The sequence below is a fragment of the Ptychodera flava genome, chromosome 2 (assembly GCF_041260155.1).
Source record: "Ptychodera flava strain L36383 chromosome 2, AS_Pfla_20210202, whole genome shotgun sequence".
In the NCBI taxonomy this organism is placed as follows: domain Eukaryota; kingdom Metazoa; phylum Hemichordata; class Enteropneusta; family Ptychoderidae; genus Ptychodera; species Ptychodera flava.
In genome coordinates this window covers 21,074,078-21,094,729 of record NC_091929.1, presented here as the reverse complement: position 1 = coordinate 21,094,729, position 20,652 = coordinate 21,074,078, and the positions used below count along the sequence as shown (strand labels likewise).

Genomic DNA, 20,652 nt, shown 5'->3' with positions numbered 1-20,652 from the left:
CTTTTTGGCGACTTAATAATTTTCTACTTGCAAATAAAATATGGCTGTTGCAATAAGGACACATAAACTGTGAAGTATTGAATGAATTCATAGCAAGAACTGAAATAGTGAGATTTTCAGAGAAAATATGGCTTAATAAACCAGAATCAAAAACATCTTTCTGTGTGAAGATTGGATGGTATTTTGTTGGTAAGCAAAGTGCAAAATGATACAGCTGATGGGTGTTGAATACAATATGTACCAACTGGTGATATACAAATATTAGTTACACTTGGGTCTCATTCTAGTAGTCGTAAAATTTCGTAGCTTTTCACAAGCATGAGTGGTCCAAAAATCAAGTGCGTTCAGGAAAATTTTGGGAAGATTGTCTTTTGGTTTATATTGGTTTTGACAAGTACCACGGAATTGGTTGCAATATTTTGGAATTGCTCAAAAGGCCCATTTTCATCAAAACACAAAACATTCTAATTATTTTGCACTTTTCCCTTTTTTGATAAAGATGTACAGGAACCATAGAAGTATGCTTTTCAAAATAATATAAAAATTCTTGTGCGATGAAGAAGTGTAGTACAAACATATGCTCTCAAATTCTCTATCAAATGTTATCTCCCTTTCGATACAAACATATTTTGAATTTTGTCAAAATTGACCATCTATGAAAATATGGATACTATAAAATGCATGTAGGAATATATGATGATCAGCAGTAATTGGCAGATATGGCATAAAAAGAATATTGTGCTTCCGTGAACATGCCATCAGAAAATAGGGTAGGCCAATCAGGAACTTTTTAATCTTTTTTATATTCATTTAGATGTTATCCATCAAAAACCAGCAAAATTTGACAAAATCATTTGTGGATTTTGAAAATGCGAAAAAGGTAAGGATTGACAGACTTTACAAAGGGTACTATCAGGTTACTGGAAATGCACATTTTTTTGGTTGATCTCAGGAAACTAGATTAGAATGACTGTCCGCTTGATGCATTTATTATATTCTTGTAAATGGTTTTTGTTGTAGGTCTGTTGTGCTGTAATTGCATGCAAAACAGTTACTGATCTATACATAACACAAACACTTTTGGATTAACTCAACGCAGAAAGCACACTCATGAAAAAGGAACTTACAGGATGCTAAAATGTTATATTTATGGAAATATATGCAATGTTTATAAAGTTTTGTGTTTCTACTTTATAACAGATAGTTGCTTAGAAGTTTGGGAGATGATAAAGCGAGGATAACAGACAGAAAAAAAGTCAGGTCGGTTTTGCTTCTTCCAAAACCTGAAAAGGAGAATAACACTATAGAAAAGGAAATTTTTAAACAAATGAAAATAGAGACATAAAAGACAAGAAAATCATATTGGTAAAGTAAATTAATCAAAGTTTGATCAAAAGCTAAACGTGACAGTTGAAGAAAAACCACTAGATATTCACAGAGCTGAGATCGAGAATGTTTTTGATAATTTTGCTCAGAGGATTGCAGCTTGAGGATTACCTAGGTCCGGCCAATTTGCATTCCAAATTATGTGCTATCATATTTTTATCCAGTCTGGGGTTGACTGCGTGACTAACACATAACAATGCTAAGCACCGATGTGTCATTAAAGTGCCTTTGTTTGTATAGCAATGCATAATACAAGTCATCCTTCATGAGATTTGCGTCAATGCCTTTACAAGATAATTGTCGGCATCTCAAATGCTAGATTTACAAAATAGATTTACAATACAAGTCACCCTTCATAAGATTTGCGTCAATGCCTTGATGAGACGATAACCAGCATCTAATATACTGGATTACAAAATCAATTCACTAACTGCTGTTGGAGACGTCATCGGGGTACCAAAATATCTGCTTTTAGTGTAAACACATCTGTGCTAATTAATACCAAGTGATGGATTGTACATGTGGTGAGAATGATCGGGTGAACTTTATCTCTCCAACAATGTATGACAAATTTCAGTCACTTGAAAGTTGCTTGACCATTTTCTGCAAGGTTCATCTGTTGCTGTCTGGTCCGGGATACGACACGACCCGTCAATCTCACGAGTATGATGGAGGGACTTCAGTTTAAACCAGAAACTTGTCTTATAGTTATACAATATATTTAAGGATTTGGTCATTTTAAAATCTATACATAGAGATGACTTTACAGACTTGTAAAGCTGAGGCATACATTATGGTAGTGTGTGCTTTGGGAACAGATATTTGAATTCTAAAAACTTTTGCAATATGTTTTGGTCAACCATTTTTGAGAAATTGAAAATTTTCCCCATAGAGTTAACACAGGGATGGTGGCCATTTTGAATTTCAATTGTAGGAAAATGTTGGGTGATGTGCTTCTCTAGCACCTTATTCTGCATGTTGACCCGTCTTTACCGTTGATTTCAAAAGGGAGTGACACAAAAGTTCCTTACAGAAAGTTTGAACAAAAGTCCAAGCATTTCAATTCCCAGGTGTGTACTATCCGAACATGATTTTTACTTATTTGACCCGATAGTAATAACATGTGTTACAGAGTTGTGTGTCACACTGATTTTTTATGCAGATTTCGATTGACTTGATCAGAAAACTTTCATAACGAAATACAGAGAGTTGCCGAATATGAAGAAAACCAAGTTCAGGTGAAAATTTTCCTGAATGACATCGCTGGTTAAAAATACTGCATGTATCTAAGTAGAAACTAGGGATCCAAATTTTGAGCCATGAACCCTGTGAACTTTGCAACAGTATATATCACACGCTGCAAAAAATATTTCCTATGAAATTCTTTGTTAGGATTCTTTTGATTTCTAACGGTTGATGACGGCAGCTGGGGTCAAAGTTCAATCTGGGGTTCAGGTCAATGACATGTAGTAGAGAAGATGTCATTGAACGATACTGGTCATTTGATAACCAGTAATATTTTATAAACAGTCAAGTGTGAACATTACCAATTGTTAGGTGCTCAGCTGTAAATATAACCTGGTTTTTTACATTATTTGTCTGTTTATTTCTTTACATCATCCCACAGACAGACCAAATAACACCAAAGGGTGCGCTCAATACTCCTGGGTATGGGAGACGGAGTGAGCAGTGTTGTCAGTGGCTTGCTGCTGGGTGCAATATACGGTTGTATGCTCAGCTCTAAACGTCATATCCCCCAGTTGTAACATGGCATACTTATGATACTAGTCATACCAAGCTCTTGCTATCTGCCCCAATTCCGATTTTGCCCATATGAAGAAAGTTCTATAGACTTCTGTAGAATTCTATGGAAAATGGTGCAAAAACTTTTCAACTTCTATAGGAATTCTATAGATATCTCTAAAATATCTATAAGCTGTAGAACTCTATAGAATTCTAGTCTTTCTTGGAAGGGTGTTAGTTCATCCAGCAAGACATGCCGCCTTCTCATAGCACTTTCCCCTGTCAAGGAACACAACTGCATTACGTTTATACTCTTTGCTGACCCAGCAACCACTATCTAGTGTGAAGTTATTAACAGATTTGTGTTTTAGATGTATTACCCTATCAGAATATAATAAATGAGATTGCCAACTGGCAGTGGTCAATTTGACAGCTGAGACAATCAATGTATCATGGAATTCTCTGAAGAGGCATTGTTTTCACATCAGAGAGTCAGACGAATACAACAGATGCAGTTGTCCACACAGAGAACTATGCTCCTCGCAGTGATATCAAATGCTTCTGCAGTATGCCAACACTTGCAGTGTTTCACATCTTTCTACGGCTATATCTATTTTTGCTGAGAGGGATTCAGTGAAAATGAATCAGGTTCCCCACAATAAAACAACACTAATTCTCTACTATTGATCTTCACTAATTCGGTCCTGTATTTTTGTGGACACCCTTATTAAATCTCTTTTTTTGAAAAACATTACTGAATTGCAAATAATGATTTTAGGATTAACATCAACTTTCAAAACACATTATATCATGGATAAATTGTAAGACATTTCTTCTGATATGTTTTAGCATAATTTTGATATACCATATAAGTTACCATCTAAGTTTTAAGGAGGAGAGGCTACAAGTGGCATTTAGTTAATTTATTTATTGCTTATAATCACTGTGTGCCTCCCAATATTGTACCAACACTGTGCCAGTAGCCTATAGTATATAACTGCCATCCATGTTACTGAGATTCAAAATTTTATTGCTGCTCCCTTTCAAGATCCCAGTCACTGTACACATTTGGTAATGCTTGAAGATTGTGTCAATTAAATATTAGTGGGTCCAATCCATTCTTATGGTAATATTTTACTAGTTCTGAGGTACCTTTTATCACAAAGAGTTTGGAGAATACCCTATAGGCTGCTAGTGAGTTGCACTATGGCTTAGATGAACTACTTGTTCATCATTGTTGCCAAAATTTGGGCCAAGTGAAGACAGTAGATACAGACGAATTTTTGCACTACTTACTAGTAACCTAAGGAGTCATTCAAGTTAGGGTTAACCATGGAGGACATACCTACAGGCCCCACAAAAACCCTTGCAAGTTTGTACACTAGGTTTGCAACTCATAAATTATGCCAATGTGCGTCAATTGCAAACACATCAACAACAATTTTCTGACATTGGATTCATAAGGTGCAAATTCTAAGAGTGACAAATGCACGGTTCATTTAAAACTGGCAAGAAAAAGTATATCAACGTGCAAATGTATATCATGATGATCTATGATGAAAAGATCTTTCATTGGAGAAAGTACATGTACCTAGATCACAGTATACTGGGTCAATGAGACCTCCGATGGCATGTTACACTTTTTTGTAACCTATATAATTGCTTCACAGCTGGGGCTCTTGATCCAGAAACATTACATCTTGTGAAGTTACTAACCTCAGTTTCAACAAGACTGTTCTCTTGCAAATCAACAGTTTTCCAAGATTCTAGAATTACAGAGACTTCCAGTTTAGCAAAGCCGAGCCTATTTCATCACAAATATCCCTTAAATGAATTGGAAAATTTTGTCTTTGAAAACTTTGAAAATTTGTAAGCATTACTGTGCAAAACTACATAATGATGTAACGCCAAGAAACATGGCTGGCAGTGGCATTTGGAGAATTGAAAGTCCTATATGCATCCAGTTATGCAAATTAGGGTAGTTCATATGACCGGGCAAGGGTAGTTTATTTGACCTTTTGTTGGTGTCAGATGATGATAGACACGTTTGTTCAAGGGCATGCTAAATATCAGTGACTGGGTGCTTCCTCCTTAACTTGATGATTTGTGCATCCAATCAAGTCTCTTATATTTTCTTATATTTGACTGATCCAGGACAATGAGGCCCGATAAGTGCCTTTAGAAGTGAATAATAAATTTACTGGCATTTGGGCTCTCTTCAGGAAATACATTTTCCAGCTAGATGACTTATGGATCTGATCAAAAGTCATTTAATGTGAGATAATGTATTATATTTTTGAAACTTTCCAGTCAAAAACCTTTGGGTTTGATTCAAGGTCAATGCAAAACCTTTGGGTTTGATTCAAGGTCATTGCTACAAATCTCCCATCTTGCAGAACCAGCTTCATTACATTGGTTACTGGCAAGGAAAGTTGCAAGACAGCCTATAGGAAATTGTTTTCAAATCTTTATATGCATCACCATATGTCACTCTTATCATGTCCCCAAGTCCAGATGCCATCAATTAGCAGCAAGGAATTCTGGGAAATGACAGGATGATTGACAGCACCCCCTGGTGAGGGGGTACATCAAGAACTATGTACTGTTGGAGTCCAATCTACTGTTATCAATCAGCGGTGAGGCATTTAGCAGGGTACGGTGGGAGCTGAGTGAACATATCGCCACCACTGATTGACAGTCCCTGCCGAGCCATCAACAGCAAAGCAGTACAGGCGATGAGGGCCTGGATACTGCAGTGCATTCTGGGAAAGAAAGATACCATTTGTGGTGCTGAATTCAAAGAAGCATGCTACCCCTTAAAAGTATACCGTAGTTCATATGTGTTGTTGCACATAGGTTGACATATCAAAACTTTTCCAAATTGAATGTCGTCAAGAATAGGATAGACACTTCACTATCAAAGATTTTAACTCTTTTGGTCTTGACCATGGGGCCTGGAAGTCCTTCTGAATCAGCACAGTCAACTCATTGCACAGGAGAGCTCAGGTTAAAATACCAAAGACATCCATCCTATTGTTTTCAAAGCTATCTTTCACTAAATCAAATTTTTCATAATTTAATCAATACATTATCTTTCAAATGTGATTTTTCAATACTTTTATAAACCTAGAGATCCATATTATATATCACACATTTTCATGTATATATTGCAAAACGCCTTTTGGAAACAAGCAGACTATAAATATATTCAATCCCCGTTGGAAACGAGTGGATTCTGTTTATCTAAGGACTCTTATAACGCCAGAGATAATAGCTCACCGTGTCTCCCCATTAGCACTCTGGCATAAAAGTACTCTGACATATCTTACACAGCTTGTAAAGTGAGAACACAAACACAGATAAAATTCATATCGTTCTCATAGAGGTATGTATCCCTGAGTCTGTATAATGTGTGTCTAAATTTCAATGGGCCGCTGGTGTACTCTCTGCAGTGTTTACTTCTCGTGGCCCGTAAAAACCTACCACTTAATCTTTTGATACTTATGTTTGTAGACAACTCTGAGTAACCGATGATGGCATAAAAAGTTTGTTTGAGTCTGTAGCGCCGCTATGGAGTAGTGTTACAGAAATTTTGACGTGTAATTTTACAATGATGGTAAACTGGTCGGGTATTTTTGTTTCAATGTTATATGCCGCCTGTGTCTCCTGTAAAAAACATGTACATCATCTGCCCAGGCCTGTTTTTATGAGTTTAGGAAATACTGTGTGACATTACGGTATTCCGCAAAGTACAATGGGCTGTCAATGAGTAAGAAGTTTATTATCAGAATGGCAGAATGGATGAAGACCCCTTCTTGATGATTTTTTCAATTCCACCCTTCCAATGCCCAGATAATGGTACATCCCCTTTGTATCATCAGAGTGGTAGAAGCTATGCACTGGGAAATGGGGGTGAATTGTTTAAAATAGTATACTCCTGCATCTCCTGTCTATGTATGTATGTACCGTACATGTACTTGTGTGTGTGTGTGTGTGTGTGTGTGTGTGTGTGTGTGTATGTGTGTGTACATGTGTTTGTGTGTGTGTGTGTGTGTGTGTGAATTAAATTGCTGTGGTATAGACACTCTGTGAAAAGTTGAGTTTGCCTTGAGTTAATTGCAATGCAGGATTTTATGCCTCTTTCAACAGACCTATAAAAATTTCATATCATTTTTTATCATGCAAAATGTCCTCACAACATCACGCTCTGATGAAAGGCACTAGTATTTCAATCATGGGAATATACCCATCCATTTTTTTCATCCGATTTTATTCACTGGACAACAGAACTTTAAGGACTCATCCAGTGCAAGCGTGAATATAGAAATCTGAGTGAACTGAACGATTGTGATCAATCTTTTAACATGGATAACTCTTGCCTGCATCCCCTATATTATAGTGCAATGGTCCATTATAACAATAGACTACAATAAGAGTCATCTACTGCATAGGGGTCGATGGCCAAATCCCTTATTTCATACTTTTCCGAAGACAGCAATATCCATTGCAGGAAGACTTGTTTAATACTTGACTACGGTTGTACATAATCACCAAGTCATAGAACAAGAGTACGTTGATCTGGATGAGTAATTTTAGTATGAAGAATTACTTGTTAAATACCTTGTTTAATGTTTATAATAAATTTCATATATACAGAATAATTGTGTGAGCTGGTATTTTGATAATCTCTCACTAGAAAGTACTCACTTCCCTCTTTTCCAACAATTCCTTAGTTTAAACCAATAGTTTCAATACCAAGACTGGCTCTTTGTATTATTATGATAGGGGTTGCAGCATGTGTGGTATGTATGTTCAAAACACAGTGTATGACTCTCCTGACAGTACCATGTAATTCAGGGTATCTGACAATTAATCTCATCTTTTCAAGAGACGGGTTAATTTCAGCATAGGCTAGCTCCCTCTATCTGTCAACTGATGGGTAGAAAGTCAATCCACAGGCAGAATCAATGTGTCTCTGTGTGTCTGTTATGTGATGGCATGCCTGCTATGTCGGTTTTCCACTATGTCCTCATTTACCATATAAGGTCACATATCCATACCTCCAACACAGAAAATAAATCCCAACCTCTAAATCTCTTTCCTCAACATGCCTGCCTGCCTGAACAAGGATAAGCTCTGAGCTGTGCATATATTTGTCCAGGAGACATGATCAACGAAAAGTGATTCGTATTTGACGTCATTTGGTGTTTCTTTTCTTTGACGGGTTTGATTTTTGTTGACACAGTGATAAGATGTGGTTTAAATAACAGTGCAGGGCTTCTGGACTACGCATGAGGCAGATCTCCTTTCCACACATTAGAATGGTCTCCGTATACACTAGTGGAGGCCCCAATATCAACAGTCTCTCTGTCCTTCAAACGAAGAGACCCTTGACAATATTCTTGCACACATATATTCCTTTGTTTTTAATCACGGAAAACTTTTCAAAAAAACTTGAAAATTTCCCAATATTATATATAATTGAAAACGTAAAAAGAACATATAAGTTCCGGTTAATTTTTCACATGTAATTTATCAAAAAAATTTCGCTCTTTCATAGGAAGTCAACATTAAATTCAAAGCAAATTTTATATTCATTATTTTGTTATTGTTTTGATATTATGGAATGTTTTTTTTATTTTGCATGTTACTAATTTGGGTGACGAACTTTAGATTAATATATCAAGCCCTAGAAATTATCAGAAACCGCAGGCTCCCTGTTTTGCGGTAGACACATGTATCTGGATGCCCCTTGACCTCTGGCGACCCCTGACCCCGACTGATTACCATTTTCATTGCCTGGGGAGAAATAGCACGCATCTCTCGCTGGGGCTTGATTTACAGGCTAGCAGTGCGAAACCAGCTGTCAAACACAAATAAATACAGGCCGGCCGGCCTCACATCCAGCGTATCTATAATTCCTACGGCTAATATTCTTGTCAAGTGAAGGTTGCTTCCCATCCATGTTGCATGATAAATAAGTGTTGTGGATGCCACAGCAAATGCCCAGAATATTTTCTCAAGATGGAATCATTCTGCTCTATGATTACAGCTGGAAATAAGAATTCACATCCAATCGACAAAAGAGAACAACCTAAATTGGCATTATATTTTAAGGAAATAATTTTAAAAAGTTTCTACTTTCTGAGGAAGAAACAATTCCTGAGGAGCCAGAGCAAAAAATATCTCACCAAATGTATTCAGTTTGAAAGCTTCTTTGCACTCGGAATAATCACAAAGCCATCGCAGACTGACAGAAAATCTAAATAGAACCTCCAGAAATCAGGAAATGCTATCTCCGGGGACCTACTGTATACTCAAAGCTCCAGTTGTGGTAACTTTTGGTTGTAATTTTTAGTATTTTTGTCTTTTTGTACAGTAGTCTTTTTTCTACTCTCAAATTCATATTGAAATGCTTGTTTTATCTTGTCAGTAAAGCTTGTAGGCGTGAGCCAAATATTGAATGTACTTCTTTGTGCATACCTGCTTTAATTATCACATGACAAAGATCCGCAAACGTGAAATCAAATGCCAAACTACAGATGTTCTTGAAAATCAGATGAAATTTTATCGCTTTGTGCGTCACAGCGCTTTCCAGAATGCTGAGTCTACGGCCTGAAGACAAGGATTCAAGAAGCTTGTATGTTATGGTAGAATACGCTTCAAGGACAGATATTAATCTCTCAAACTTTTTGTAAGCTTTTCTGGTGCACCACTTGTGGTAGCTCAATTTGAAGCTCATGGAATAACTAATTAGGTTCCAATGGCTTATTTTTGTGAAAATCATAAAAATTGATTAGGCAGTGCATTATGGGTACCTAATCCTGTAACTGGGCGGTGGGCTGCCATATTGAATTTCAAATATTGGTAAATTTCAGGTAATTTGTTTCCATAGTAGCAAATTTTGCAAGGTCAACAGTAGCCTGCTTTTCTGACTTATGAGTACAAATTGGTACTGTCAACAGAAAGAAAACTATTTTTTTATCATGAAGTTTCATTTTGCCAATACATCCAATACTTCACATCACCCACTTTACTATTTTCACCATAATTATTGGCGGACTGTGGGGATTGTGTTCTTGATGGTGGAAGATGCAGGACTGTTGCCCTGTCTCCATCAGACTTCACATTACGTATCGTTTAACCCTTTGAGCGCCAAAGTCTATTTTTGTCCCCTTCATAAAATAAACCCTGGTCAATTTTTTCTCAGAGTTTTGCCAAAATTTTGAGAAAAAGTGTAGCCAATGAAATGTAATGTCCATTTGGTCCAAAATTATTGAAAAAATTATAGAAAAATTCATAAAAATTGGTAAAATTTTGCACTAAAATTTTGGCGGGAGAAAATTTAAGTGCTCAAAGGGTTAGACAGGTTGGGTAGACTACACATACAAGAAAATGGGACTGATAGGTGTATAAATTTACATGTAAGAATCAGTAAAGTGGATTGTACGGCATTATTCTGCTTTCGCTTGTTTAGGTGATTTATTCCTCGAAAGTGAAAGACTTAAATTTCACCCAAACTTTCCTCAAGGAAACTTTACACCATTTCCTTTTGAAAGAAAGAATGAAATCGTGTGTTACCTTAATTTGGTGCTAGAAACAAGTAACCTCAACTTGGAATTTAAAATTGCCACCTCACCCATGTGTTGCTCTATGTGGGAAAGTAAAGTTTTTGAATTTCACATAACTAAAATCGTTATTTACTTCATGAGCTTCATAACCAGCCAAAACCAGTGCCAGACCAAAACAGCATTGTAAAACTCTGAGAGTTCATATTTTGTCCCCGAGACGCATTCTACCTCAACGGAACTTATAAATCTGCTTGACATATATGATGCAATAGCAAAGGAAGATTTTGAAACCACTTGACAGTAAGTGTTTTGAGGTTATCTGAGATATGAGAAAGTAATGGTGGAGTGGAGCGACCTTTAATAATCTATTTCTGTGTAGTGGGTCACCTAGAACTCTTGAAGTAAGGGGAAGGTTTCATGAAGGTTAGCTGAAGGTTATGTAAACTAAACAATATTTTCTTTACAATTTATAGATCCGTGAATACCACAGTTGTAATTATGGGATATTATGAAAATGCAAGATCACAAAAACTAAATTTGTCACTCACGATCTACAAAATTAACGGAAGAATTCCACTGGTATATTGTGTTCAGTTTCTTCAAATGATCATCACCCTATTCACCCCTATTTCCCAATGAACTGATCCACAATCACCCTTGATAACAATGGGCAAAGGCCAAACCATTACGTCCTAAGGGTTTAGTATAGCCCTGCTATCCTATGATGTCTTGATTCCTGCTTGTGTTCAACAATGGCACAGGAATACAAATGATATGTTGAAATCTCCAATACATTTGTGCTACGTAGTTCAACGATACAAAGCAAAACATAGATACAGTGGCTATACGGATATCTTCACAGGCACATCTAAAGTTTTAGAATTTAAATAAATTATCACCTTCATTGTCACATATGAAATGGTAGAATTGCTTGCTAGCTCAAAGCTACATCTGTTAATTCAAAGAACCTTCCTTTATCCAAGACTGTTATAAAGTTGAAATATTGTTACAAACAGTCTGAAAGGAGGGTACTTCATTTGCATGCATAATTAGGGATTTAGTTCAAATTCGAACAGCGCCCTCTAGCCAGTGAGTGACGGTTATGGCATTTTTCGCCAGAATTTTATCCGCAGATATCTCAGCCTTCGTTTAGCATCCGTCCTGTTTCCAGTTAGCGGCTGAATTGTACTCTTAGTTAGTGTTCGCCGATGATTTTTTTTGGGTTTTATCGATTCGTTTTTGCGTTAGCCTTATTTTCATGGTTTTCGAGCGACCGAAAATGCCGTTCACTAAACACTGCCGCAAAAGCATATCCAAAGTCAAATTTCCATGAGAAGTAGGGAGGGGACTATCTTGAGTAGGTCCATACGATCTGAAAAAATCTCAGTGGCTTAAGCCTCCGTTTTTGAAATAAGTCTCGTTGAAGTTGACTATGCAGCGACGTTCATGTGTTAAATCTAACATGGCGACCTACAGCCCAGCGTGAGTGTACATGTAAACTCTTTCAGCTCTTTCTCGGTCCTCACCGGCTAACTTGGCAGATTTTTTCGGTTCTGTTTATGTTTTCAATGATTGTGACAAGGAAGCAAGACTGCAAGCTTGTGTTACCTCACTGGCCAACACAATCTGCCTGGCTGGCTTCTCGGTAAAGTCGTGGACAGTGCAAATGGAAAAAAAAACACTACGGTGACAGAAGGGCTACGTTTATCACTGTCTGCGGCCGTACACGTAGTATAGTGGTAGACACCCGTCGTACTGACTAGCAGTGCTGTTTCGTTTATGAGTGATTTTTTCCGTTTTCGCATTCTAGTAGCTAGCAAGCATACAAAAACTGTAGGAAATAACATCGACTGCAAAAAATCTCCGTGGATAAATACGGCTACTCTGTATCCCGCACACGAGTACGTGAATATAGATGCGGCTAGAATGATAGCCGGTAAACAGCTGCGCGTTGCGGCCATCCCTGCTAGCATTACCGTGCGTGCTCGAACTAGACTGGCACATTTTATAACTCATGTAGGCCCCCTAACTAGCAAAAAATTTTTTTAAGTATTGATGGTCATAATGTGACATTAATTAAATACTTTATTTATATATAACATCAGTGACCCGAGATTATAGGAGTAAACTTTGAAAAAAATGAAAGATTAATCGTGTAACACCCGCGCCGTGTGAACTACAAGTGGTTTGGTCGCGGTAAACAGCGTGGAGTGTACGTAGCGTAACGGGTGTTCGCATACTCATAGACCCTCGAAATCTCCGTATACAGCGATATGGTAACTGCATGCCAACATTCAACACTGCCGCAAATACATGTCCATGGTCGCACGGTCATGAAAATTTCACCAAATGTTGATAATAGTTAAATGAATATTTTCTGAAATTTTCGGCTTGGCTTAAGACCTCTAAGGTCATTATCGAGCTGTTTTACGAAAAAGGTGAAGTTTACTTCCGCATTTGGCGGGTCGACCTCGCCACCCACTTTGTAGCGATTTAAATAAAATCTTCTCAACTTTTGTGAGTTTACCCAAGGAAAACAGATCATTAGTATGTATGCTACAACTGAAAGCAAAAATTATAGTTCTAGCTATTGTACGTTTTGCTGCACGTCGATATTTAAAGACCACCCTTTCGCCGTATTTTATCCCTCACTGCAGTGGCGGTCAGCGTAACGAAAACGAGGCTCTCTAACACGAACTTTTATGCAAATTTCATAGGCTCCTTTCAGACTGAAAAACTGTTCCTAATGTCATCCATGAAATCGCTGAGTTTCCGGTACATTGATGCTGCAAAAAGACTTGAAGATCTGAAAACTGGCACTAATGCACTATAAGATAGACACAATCTGCTCTCCATAGTTCAGCTAGAAAGAGTTCAATTTGCATCCTTTAACCACACACCTCTACACATCTCCCCATACATTACCAATATCTGCTCTAAACGACAAGAATAAAATACTTAACAGTCAATAGACTGTCAACACTAGTTCAATCCAGCCCCTTTAAACCATGAAATAGAGATACAACAAAGCTTTGCAAACACAGCTGAAGACAAGGACTACCCACAGTGGCATACAGATAGCATCAGGGGGCACCTGATCACTGCACAACAAGTGGTCTCATACAAATCTTGCTTGAAAATTAGGGAACTCATAAAAAATGAAGATTTCATCATCATTTGAACAAACCATAATGAGGTCATCCCTAGGAACTTACACATTACATGTTAAAAGTATCAGACATGCCGTCTAAACACAGATTTTTGAACAAAAATGGGCACTCAAAAAAACAAAATATGCAAATTTAATGCTAATTTGAACAATGGGAATATGTATACTGAATCTCAAAAACCAATTAGAAGAGCATTTTGAGAAAAGTTCCACATGTCTAGAAATTGAGAGATGCCCAGCACTGGAGGGAGTGTCATCCATTTGTCAAGTTGTGAATCACTGACAAAAGAGTTCAAAATATCAATAATTGCAAATGCTTTGGACATTGGGTTTTACGACATTACTAAAACACGTTTTTTTAGCTAGTACCTTTTCCATTGAATTAAGCTGAGTCTGTCAATTCCCTAGTTTAAGACACCAATAATTTAAACTTTTGTCCTACTTTTACTATTGTTAAGATGTCGTTTTAGCTAAATTTAAAACCTGAAATTGCAATGAAAATTCAAAATGCTAAAAAGCATACAGCTTATTCAAAGAATTTTACAGAATATTTTGACTGAGAGTTTCAAACATGGGTAATGTCTTGAAAATAGCCATTTCACGACGGGACTACTGTTTGATATCAAAAAAGTTTTCAGGAAAAGTGCTGACATCAGAGAAGCACAGCTGAGAGTAGCAATAGAGTATAACGAATGTATAGTTTGAAAAGTGTTGTGAAGTATACTTTATCAGAATGAGTGCAAGGAAATGGCTCCCAGGTGACCTCACAGTGGCAACTCAAATACCGGTGAAAATGTGCCAAAGAATTCATATATCCTTCTCACAGTCAATATCAAGATCTACATAGCTGAGGTAACCAGGTGACCCACTTCTTTATATCCTGAGAAAATTCTGCAAGTTAACATTTTCACCACAAAATAGTCTGCAGTTACTGGCAGTTCAGTGGACCTGTACACAGCAGTATGAATTTGAAATGATCGATGTTGGTCAAAATCAAATGCGAATATGTATACTTTGCCAAAATTTGCAAATTTATGAGAAACTTTTCACCTTCTACCTCATCAAAGCTCTTTGATAAAAGACTGTGAAGGACTCTGGATGTGAGTGCTCAGAGAGGGGTTGTGTTTCAAATGAAATTTGGTGCCTTTGGAACACTGCCTAGTGTAAAGGACAATGTTTTTACCGAGAGAAGTGTGCCCTCAGTATATTTAAAACAACATGCTGAGAAAGAGGACTTTTTTGCTTGACTTGAAATGAAAGAGATAACTTACTGGGCCTGCTGACAGAGATGGCCAGTGTATTGGTAAAGTGTTTTTTTTTTTAAATCTCCCCATTTGACGAGTGTGTCATTTATGAAGGATGAGCTAAAGAGAAGACAGTTGGCTGGTGTGAGATTTGAGATGTGAAGACTTTAATAGAGGAACAGTGAGAAAAGAGTGATGCTTTCCATTGGCTTTGCTTCATCTGTCGCTCAACTCAGATTTCATCCACACCTACAATCTGTCATCCAGCAAATGCAGACACGCACACATATGTATGCACAGCCACACCGCGGTTACTCTAACTGTACATGCAATATTCGTGCACTTAGTTAGATACCAGAGTAAGTTGTGCATATTCTGGTATATGGTCTACACTGACAATCTCTACACATACAAACAAACACACCTTTACACTCTGACAGACAGATACTCACACGTACATAAATCAGACTATGTTCTGCACATCCATACCAATAAATAAAATTTACACTATGTATTCATAGGAGTACATATACACGTATATATGCATATACGACCATTCGTAACAGAGGCGCTACTATTGTGCATCTGTGATTATTGTAGTCTTTCTATGGCAATCACTTCATAAATGTCTGAGATCAATTATCGGACTTCATCAGGCCAAAAAGCACTTCTGGTTTTCAAACACAATCATACTTGCTCACTTGTTCTGCTCAACAACCTCACCATCTAACCTGTCAGCTTGAATGAATATTGGTGATACAAACCTTTAGCAGTGAACATAGTTTTTTTCTTGGGCATTCAAGCTATGTTATCCCAAAACCTAGCCCTAAATACTCCTAGGATAAAAGTAATTAATACTCACTGTTACCATTCTGTCTAAAAAAAATCAAACTCTCATGAAAGCTAACGGATTCTAAACCAACGTTTCAAGATGTTCCGGAGGTCAAAGTTGCATACCGTCTTGTTTTCCATTGGGGCTAATTAATTGTAATAGATCTCAGTTCCATCATGACAATGCAAAAATAAACATCTGTCAGGAAAATTTTCAAGAGACAGTTTAAAATTTCTCTGAAAGATATGGTTAAATAAGTACTTCGATACCACCTATGTTTTGCCTGAAACTGTAAAAACCATATGACAATGCATCTGACCACCACAAAATGCAGCAAAAGCAAAGCTGGAAAAAAGATTAAATTTGTCTGAATATTGTTGGCAGCAGCCAATGTCTTACATGTAATGGAACTTAGAGTTACACATTAAGCATTGAGAAAAGTGCTATCTCATGTTATACTCAAGTGTATGATGAATGATGAAAGAAGTCGGGTACAAACAAAATTAAAACCACCAGGGTTAACTTTCTGACGATCAAATTTCTTTCATTTTCTGCAAATCAACATATACCCATCATTTCCGTAAGTCATCATTTGTAAATTCCTCTCTACGCTACGATATTAGCTATGCTATCCTTCTACAAGCAATTCTCACAGCCTTGCAGTATTACACCCAGTCTTCACTGGCCTGCAACATTCTAGTCGACAGTCTGCCTCATAGTACAATCACTCACTCACCTATCAACCCCTGTCAATCAATGAACACACACTCACCCGTCTAACCATCTGAGTGACAAACAAGTTAGTACAACAGCAAATCACCTCTCATCCAACACTCTCCATCAGCCGACATCCGAAGCACTAACCAATTACGAGCAACATGTCCAGGAGAACATTCCCTTGACAGGCAACGGCTATTCCCTTTAAATCAGCTACTGCCATGAATGGAAAATTATAATATGTATCTCTTTACTGTTAATTCTCAATTTCTGCAATGTTAAAGAGTTGCTAACCTAAATCAATGACACCACGAACTTACAGCATTGACAGGCAAAACTTGCAAAGTGGCAAAAGAAGAGAGAGAGTTTTTTAACCATGAGCATATTCTTAACATACCAGTACGTGAGGTGCAGCTGTGAATTTCATATGGAAGCCATTTTGTTTTTTTTACAAAACAGATAGCATTACAGCATGCAGATACATGAAGAGAAAGACGTACAGCACACCCGTCAACTGGAGGGTTTAATAACATTCCGAAACTGTATCACTTTTATTGAAAATCAGGAAACAGAAAAATTACATGTTTTACACTGCACATCAAACCAATATGCCAGGGTTAAGAACAGAATACACTAGACAGAAAGAAAGAAATAAGAAAGGCAAAAAAATGGAAAAGAAAGTATGGAATTAAAAAAAACAGAATTTTGCAGAGGGGAAGCTGACAATTTGTTCGATTTACAAAGCTGGAAAATGAAGGAAGCTGTTTGCAGTGAAATGGTAGGCAAGGCCGTGACGACAAGATGGTACAGAGAATGAGAATGAACAAAAGTTTTGGCTGGACAGACATTAGGTACCCTGCTTCGAAGAACACTGATATTTCTCACAAGGTCTTCATCTTATCTGGAAGTAAGTTTTTTTCTCTTTTTTTCCTCTTTTTTTTATGTCATTTGCTTGAACTTTTGCATGCTTAATTTTTACAAGACTGGAAAAAAAAACATACGGCAACTGCTGTAGTGAAAGAAGAATATCTCACACTGACAAACAACAGATACAGTGACTTTTGAGAGAGATAGAGAGATAGAATAAAAAAAAGTACTTCATAATATACACGGCACAGAGTCAACCTGAATGAAAAGCGTTACACTTATTCAGAAGATTATACAGAGGAGGAGAAAAAAGCACGAAACCAAATGAACGCAAGGAACATGCTGCAACGGTCATAGCTTCAGCAGCTTTCCTTCTGAACACCAGCAAAATTTGCCACTTTTGCTGAGGATTGTCTACCATTTACATCTCTACACTACCCTTTTTCGTTTTTTCTTTTTTAACAGCTCTTTTTTTCAACACCCTCTTTAAACACAATTAACTCACAGTGTTTTTTGTTTAGTTTCTTTTTAAAAAATATTTCTGGTTTTTTCTCAAAATTTTGAACACATTTTTCCTGGTTTCTGCTGGTAAATTAAGTTGTAAAAAAAAACTCTTCCAAGTGAGCACAGAATTGTCTCTGCCTAATGTACATAATTTTACAGCTCTGACCTGACACAATCTCTTGACCTTTGACCTCAAATGGGGTCATACCTTCTGTTATTTACGATTTACATGGGTGTATATATATATTTTTCTTTGGACAGACCTATAATTCAGCAATAACTTTTTCTTCTAACATCCTTCCATCCCACAAAGTTATTATCGCTGCCGTCTTTCAAGAAATGACAAAGTGATACGCTTGCAGAACTCAAATTCCCCAAATTGCTGAAGAAGTATTTCTCCAGTTTTTCTCTTGAAGCCTAAAAGTGACTTAACCCAGATGTTCTCGGTCAGAATGTCACATATATTTCACCTTTGCACTTTGACCTTTGCACTCTGACAATGAGTTCGCTATTTACATCTTTTTATGACCTTTCAGTACAAGAAACCTGTAACTCAGTTAACGAAGAGACTGGAATGGGAGAACAACTGGGAAGAATTGCATCCACTTTGAATCACACGTCAAACAATTTTTTTTTATAGATTTTTTTCCGTTATTTTTTTTCAGAGTCCACAGAAAATCTCCCCTCGAAAATTAACTGATGTAACACTTGACCTGACTCCAACGTGTCACTTCCTGTCGTTGCAACGTGGGGCATCATGGGTAGAGTGGTGAACAGCTCTGTCTGCTCACCGTGTACTTACACTGGTCATTTTTTTTTTCCAGCCTGAACCAATATTTGCATAAAAATCCAGGAAAAAAATAATAAATACTGTAAAGTGTTCTCCTTCTCAACCGCTGCTCATCACCAGCCCACCCACGATGCTCCTGAAACCACTGAGAGCTCTTCAGACGCACAGTGGCATTGTGCATTGGCATGACAACGGGGTCAAATGTCACACCCTCTTCCCCTGATATGATCAAAAAAATCAAACAACACAGACTACAAGCAATGAGATCCCGGCCAGTATGCCGGATCTGTTCCTTACTCTCGTCTTCTCCTGTTTTAATTTTTCAAAGTTACATCTCGCAGAAAGTAGAGGCACAGCGGTTCCCCAGTACACCACTCGCTTCCCTGCTGATGAACGACACAGGGAGACTAGCATGGGGGGTTGAAAACAGTTGTGTAATCAGGCGAGCCAGCACCCTCCAAAAACATTTTTGTGCAGAGCTTGAGTGTGAGTGTACGGGAACGCTCCGACTTGCCTTGTACTTTCTGCTGAGTTATAGAAATGAAAAGTGCATGTCTATCGTTACTTTTTTTGTTTCGTGTTTTCTCTGTTTGGCAAGAAGCTAGTAGCGCCTGTAAGAAGAAGAAGGCGTGTACGAGCTTGATGGCCGATACGAGCTAGTTGAGCTAGGTCTAGTGCTGCTGCTGTAAGATGTGCTCGACGGTCGACTGTAACTAGATGTTGAACTGGGTCGACTGTAACTAGAGGTAGTGGTAGAAGTACTAGAACGTGAAGAATAACCGCTAGAAGGTCTTGTCGTGCTCACCTCGTTATCATCAGTACGTCTGGAGCGTCTAGTGTAACCAGTGGTTTCTTTAGTTTCTTCCTTTTTATTGTCCCCCTGTCAGGACAGAGAAAATATGGTGAGACGGAGCCACACTGTGTACAAGGAACCCAGCCCTGATTGTTATACAGTACATCTCTCTGTTTTGAATGACTTGAATGACTTTTGAATGTTGGTATATGTCTATAGAGATTATAGGTGGAGAGGGTGTAGAGAATTTGGGTCTTTGAGATTGTAAGTGGAGGGGATGTAGGGAACGTGGGTCTTTGAGGGAGTATGAAGTGACTATATGTGGAGAGGGTGTACGCAATGTAGTAATTAGAGTCCATAGAGATTATAGAGGGGTGTAGGAAACATGGGTCTTTGAGAGTGTCTATAGTGATTATAGGTAGAGAGGGTTTTTGGGAACTTGGGTCTTTGAGATTGTAAGTAGAGAGGCTGTAGGAAACATGGGTCTTTGAGGAGTCTAAAGTGACTATATGTTGAGAGGGCGTGGGGGACATGGGTTTTTGAGGGAGTCTATAGAAACCATAGGTGGAGAGGGTGTGGGGAGCTTGGGAATTCAAGTCTATAGAGACTATAGGTGGAATGGGTGTAGGGAACATGGGTCTTTGAGGGAGTCTATCGAGACTTTAGATGGAGAAACACCACTGGTACTGCAAGGGACAAAACTGACCATTTCAAAAAATTATGTAATAGCAGCAAAAGAACATTTTCACACAAGACATGCTTCAGTTGAATTCTTTCTTAAATAGAACCTTCTTGTATATCAATGAACATAGACTTACATGTTAAATACTTACATTACGTCAAAGCCCAAACCTGCTAGTTCTTGTTGAATAATTTTTCAGTGAATTTAAAACAATCAAGATTGTTGTTTACAGGTAACAACTTATTCATCCCAATTCCCTGTAGCCAGATCCACAATTACCATTGATGACAATGTGTTTGGGTCAAACCATGACGGTAAAAGGTTAAACTTTCCATTGTTTTATTTTGGTTCAAA

The 20,652-nt window shown here is 37.7% G+C and overlaps 1 protein-coding gene across 12 annotated transcripts in view; it reads right to left on the bottom strand.

Annotated features, from left to right (window-relative positions):
- The window catches only part of LOC139116755 (protein phosphatase 1 regulatory subunit 12A-like), a 132,535-nt gene that overhangs the window by 39,197 nt on the left and 72,686 nt on the right, over nt 1-20,652 (bottom strand). For all 12 annotated transcript variants that reach the window (XM_070679469.1, XM_070679459.1, XM_070679408.1 and 9 more), the window contains one exon: nt 19,629-19,703. In XM_070679469.1, the coding sequence (XP_070535570.1) occupies nt 19,629-19,703 (75 nt within the window). The remainder of the gene's footprint in view (nt 1-19,628; nt 19,704-20,652) is intronic.